At 37.2% G+C, this 5,822-nt stretch overlaps 1 protein-coding gene across 1 annotated transcript in view; it reads left to right on the top strand.

Annotated features, from left to right (window-relative positions):
• The window catches only part of LOC145240278 (tetratricopeptide repeat protein 16-like), a 55,802-nt gene extending 54,262 nt beyond the window's left edge, over positions 1-1,540 (top strand). Inside the window, exon 7 of the mRNA XM_080103860.1 lies at positions 1,471-1,540. Within this exon, the coding sequence (XP_079959986.1) occupies positions 1,471-1,540 (70 nt within the window). The remainder of the gene's footprint in view (positions 1-1,470) is intronic.
• Positions 1,541-5,822: the final 4,282 nt, after the last annotated feature.

Genomic DNA, 5,822 nt, shown 5'->3' with positions numbered 1-5,822 from the left:
AAGCCATGGTCTATTTTGTACTCTGTCAAGGTAGGATAGGCTGTTTTTAGCAGCTCCTGCCCAGATGTGGCAACAGTACTCCATCCTTGGATGTACTTGGCTTTTATATAGATAGAGAATTGCGTCAGCAGTGAGATATCTTCTGGAGCGGTAACAGACTTGATGTACGTGTTCCATTTCAGGTCAGAAGTAAAGGTCAATCCCAGAAGCTTATCAAAACATGGAGCCTCCCCTAGACGAGAGCCATCCATTTCAATTGATGCCAGATTGATATCAGAGCGTAGATGATGTAGAGATAGAAGCTTGGTTTTAGATGCATTAAAAGTAACCATCTACCTCTTTCCCCATTGTACCACATGCTCAAGATCAGAGGAGAGAGAATCAGAGAGAACTTTGTCATTTACAGCCTTTGATATGTTGCCATAGATGGTCGTGTCATCAGTATAGATGTCAACAAATGATTTAAGTATGTGTTTTGGGAGATCATTGATGGAGATCAGGAAGATAGTTGGGCCCAGGATGGAGCCCTGAGGGACTCCAGCATTAATACTGTGGGCCTCTGATTTCTGCCCATCAACCACAACTCTTATGAGCCTAGTAGAGAGAAATGATTTAATAATTGAGAAAACATTTCCAGTTATATCGTAGCTGGAAATCTTGTGAAGTAGGCTTTTATGCCATATCTTATCAAAGGCCATTGATGTGTCAAGAGCAATTGCCCTAGAAAGGAAGCCTTTGTCGAGAGATTCACTAATCCTATGAGATATAACCATTAACACATCTGTTGTAGTGTTATTGTTAGTTATTGTTGCCTATGGATCTATAGTGCAATGGTAAAGGCATTGAATAACAATTAGTTGTAAGTGTTTGTCTTCTAAAGCTGGAAGAGTCCATTCCTTACTACACATGATAATAATTGACACTTCTACCAAGTTTCTTACTTATGATGGCATTCACCCGGACTGGGTTAAGTCGGCTCCCAAGTGAATTCGCTGCATTACAAATCAAGGTAGTCTGTTGTTGATCTCTCCGTTGCCAACTCATCAGCTATTCACGATTCCATCGTCTTGCACCATCCCAGCAGCTGTGTTGGTGCTATTAAATAAATCAGGCTAGTTAATGAATAATGAAGGGTATGTCCAAACCATCAGAATCTCCTGACAAGAAGTGCTTCCCCAAGTTTAGGAAATTCAGATTGTGGATTCTGCTGTTTCAGATTTGGTCGGAGATACAAATCCCGAGAATTCACCGAAGACACTACCAATCAAAGACCTCCAACCTTTGAATGGCAGCTATTCGTAGGGTACAGGTTTTGCACCCATAAAGAAGGATCGTGAGAACAAGAGTCTGACAGATCATTTGGTCGTTAGCTGAATTTCTTTTCACAAAGGCGATTTTAGAGCCAACAAAAAGCAGAGCAAGCCCTGCTGATTCAGATTAAGATGTCATCTTTCCCCTGTCCATTGGCAGTGAAAGTGGCACCAAGGTATTTGAAGTCAACCTCTTTGACTATATCCCATTAAAGGTTATAGTAACTTGATGGGGTAGAATGATGCTGACTGAGAGAACCTTCGTTTTTGAAGTATGAATTTTCATGTCAACCCACAACGCTACTCCACTGATACCATCAAGTGCAGTTTGGATATCTGCATATATCTCACCTAATACTGTAATGTTGTCAGCGAAGTCTTGATCAGTGACTGTAAAATCTTGCTCAACTTGCACACCTAGAATGCCGGTTAGTCTCTGATCGAGTCAATAAAATTAGAAAGAATGCAACCTTGGCGAACACCAGACTGGACGTTTAAGAAATCAAAATCCTTGCAGTAACAATGGATCATGCTTCTTGTATGTTTGTAGTAAGCTTTGATTAGGTTGAGCAGTTTTGTAGGGGACCCATCATGTCTTAGAATCTCCCACAGGCATTCACAATCAACAGAGTTGAATGCAGCTGCAAAATCAACAAAGCAGACAATAGTTGACTTTTAATAGCACCAGCGTTGCTCCAGTACCTGACGTCACATAAAAATTTAGTCGGTACAACCCTTGCCCTGCAAAAGACAAAAGACGCATTGGTTTGTTCTAGTGTACTCATCATGCTCCTGCTGAAAGTATCCAAGGAGGATAATCGCAAAAATTTTGGATGCAGCATCAATTAGGCTAATATCCCTGTAGTTATTGTATACTTGCTTGTTGCTTTTTTTTTTTTTTTTTTTTGAAGAATCAAGTCACTCCAATTATTGGGAATATTTCGACGTTCCAGATGGAATGGGAAATTGGATGGAGCCAGTTTGCCATAGTTTCTGGATCACACTTATAAGTCTCAGCTGGCAACCTATCGTCACCAGCAGCTTTGTTATTTTTCAGTTTCTTTATGACTTCTTCGAGTTTGACGACTGTGCGGACGTCGTAATCACATTCATAAGGAATCATGGTTTCTTGATTAAAAGGAAGGCGCTGTGTAGAACAGTCATGGTTTAACAGCTTCGCATTGTGCTGATGCCAATGTTGGTATCTTTCTGCCAGATTTGTTATAACGCTTCTTTGTTTATTGAGCAAAGGTTTCATTTACAACAACGACACCTTCTGTTGCCGACTTCAGAAGATGATATAGCTTTTGCAAATCACCTACAGCTGCTGCTGCTGCTGGTCCCATTTGGGATGATATTGCACTCCAAAACTTTTTACCATCAAATTTCACAGAACAAGATGTTTGCTTTATCAAGACAGGAAAAATCAATTCATTGTCATTTTTTGCATTCAGTGTTTCTTCAGCCGGAGCAAGTGTATGTTGTCAGATCCATTCTTTTTGAAGATGATTAGAAGCACATAGTTCTTTTTGAACTACTTCTTGGGCATTGCCTCTACAAATGGATCAATGATCTTCAGCGATATGTCAGGATCAAGCAGTGGGAGACCATTGAAGCGTTTTATAATTTCAACTTGAAAACGTGCAGCGACAAAATGGCATTGAAGCTTACTGGCATCTAATCTCAATGAAGATTGAGACAGCTTTCAATCGCAGTCAAAGCTTGGTGCGTGCAAACATATAGCATGAACTATTCAGGTTTCTAAACACGTGGCAGTCTAAAACACAGCTGCTCCATCTTATACAATTTGGCTGGATAATTTACCATCATTCAAATACCAAATTATTGTGTACTATTGTGGGTGCTGGAAGCATGTATTTGTAACTACCAGTCAAACGAGGCAAACTTGATCATTTGATTGCAGTTTAAGCATTGATTGCCTTATCCATAGGGTCTGATGATATCATGCAATAATTCATCTCGTTTCCCTGCCTGAGCATTCCAGTCACCAGCTATGATTAACAATGAAGGGGCATGTTGCACAATAAAGGGCACTCTAGAAATCATTCTTGCTTGAGTAGTCATTCTCAAACATAGGTGCATATTATACCGCAATGATGTTGAAGATTGAGAACTTAAAGTGAATTTGAGCAAAGTGTTCAGAAATTGGATCTCATTCCAAGATCACAGCACTTAATGCATTAGCGACACCATGATAGCCAGATTTATCAGAAACCACACTTTGAGAGAGATTATACGATGCGGGAGAGTCTGGGACTTAGATAACTGTATGAGCAAAGCAACAAAACCATTTGGTTAAAATGTCAAGCAGAGGTTCGCTAGTCACAAACTGAGTCGAGTACAATTCGTTGTTCACAACACGAGATACACGTTGACGTTCTCTATTCACATGTCTTAAACGCTTCTCCCACTCCTCCAAGCGACTCGCCTTTTATAATGTTTCAGAAACACCCAATTTGTATATTCCACACGAGACTGCTAGAGATCTACATGTGACCGGAGGCTTTAAAAGACTACAGCCACCATCTTGGGCCTCTTTTTTTTCTTTTTCTGTCTTTCAGCCTGCTGCCGAGACAGATTCTCGCCCGTTTCTGAGGTAGGTCCTCTCAATGTCTATCACAGACCCAAAATAGGGAGTTTAACTTTAGGAAGACACGCAATTTCAACGCCATATTTGGTGAGAGTATGGATTGTCACAGTTTGAGTTTCAAAAGAGAGCATGGTTCTCACATTTCAACATGCAACATAGTTGATGTTCTTGCAAGAGAGAAACAGACCACCTGACTTACTTATCACCTGTTCCACTGGAAGAGGATGTGACGTGTCACATAATACCACAGACACTGTAACATGTATCAGATTGTCATTATGCTGCAAAGTTATTTAAAGTGTCATGTCATTGTTATTGTTGTTGATGGACTGAGAACAATCTACCCTCTGGCATTAAATAATTGGTTCAGTTCAAAATTCCATGTAAGTTCCGAAGTTCAATATAAAAATTCACAAGTTGGAAAACATGCACTTGATGAAGGCAGTGGTTATGTTGTCCGAAACATGAAAATAATAATCAAAACAAGAATAGCAGTTTATATAATCCAAATTATCAATCCTCATCTCAATAATTCTGGAACAAAAAATAGTTTGAAGAGTGTAGACAATCAACCATCTCAACGTCCTGATGATTTTGTCAATGTTCATCAAATCGATATCCACATTCTTTTTGCACTAATATGTATTATTAGCAGGACCTGCACGAATGGGAGAAATAAAAAGGAAAAAATAACGTAAAATATGATACACAAACACACACACACACCGACAAAATTTTCAGGGGATCGATTAGTTAAAAGATGAAATGGTTATATAATATTATTTATATTATTTTTGAACAATTTATTTTACAACAGAAATATGGTTAGCATTTATAAACGAAGGCAAGCGCACAAACAAATGTACATACAAATAAGGCGTGTTTCTGTTTTGAGACACTCGTGCAGCAACACACGTACACAAACATAGTTTTGCACACAAATGGGGGAAATAAAAAAGGTAAAAAAATTTAAAATACGCTCTCTCATATATATATATATATATATATATATATATATATATATATATATATATATATATATATATATATATGAACAAACAGTTAATAAAATATGTTAAAAAAACACTTTGAAATGAGTTAAAAACATATTTAATCTGAAAAGGAAACACTAGATAAATGGATAGTCCTTAATCCGCGGAGTTTCGAAGAAATACTTTCCTTCTCATCAGAGGGTAGGAATTAGCAAAATGCGGGATCGGATTTTGCATGCAGAAGTATTTGATGAAACAACAAGTAAGTCAAAGATCTTACTTGAAAACAAAAAAAGTGAAGCAGAGGGAATATGGTGAAGAAAAAGGTGATTACACATGAATGGATAGTCTGGTGGAAGATAAAAAATCCAGTGACGGTAAAATCCAAATGTAAAACTTCAAGAAAGTTAAAAGAATTTCCATTTGTACAAGTAAAATCCAAGGAAATCCCGTAATTGGAAGAAAATGGTCCATAATAATCCAAAGGCAGAAATCCATGGAATAATTCACAAAAATGTGTACAAGGAAAAAAGAAAAGATTCCAATAATATTAATAAAAGAAAAATAAGATATGCTTTTCACTCTACTTCCGAGACATAAATATAAATAAAAAAGATCAGGGAAGAGAAAGAGGAGAGAGAAAAAAAGGAGAGAATATATATATATATATATATATATATATATATATATATATATATATATATATATATATATATATATATGTAATAAAAAATATTAGCATACTAATGTAACAAGTTACGTATAGTGTAGCCAAATTTCAATTTGAGTAAGCATTTGGTAATATAGGTAAGAATAGGATTCTAGAATAATAGAATCTTTCAAATGTAGTGAATCGGAATGAGTGGACGATGTCAAGGGAGACTTTAACAATTATGTATAGGAAAACGA

This window comes from Euprymna scolopes, chromosome 19 (assembly GCF_053919585.1).
Source record: "Euprymna scolopes isolate OS-2025 chromosome 19, ASM5391958v1, whole genome shotgun sequence".
NCBI lineage: Eukaryota > Metazoa > Mollusca > Cephalopoda > Sepiida > Sepiolidae > Euprymna > Euprymna scolopes.
The sequence above is the reverse complement of the archived record's forward strand: the minus strand, read 5'-3'. Positions and strand labels throughout refer to the sequence as shown.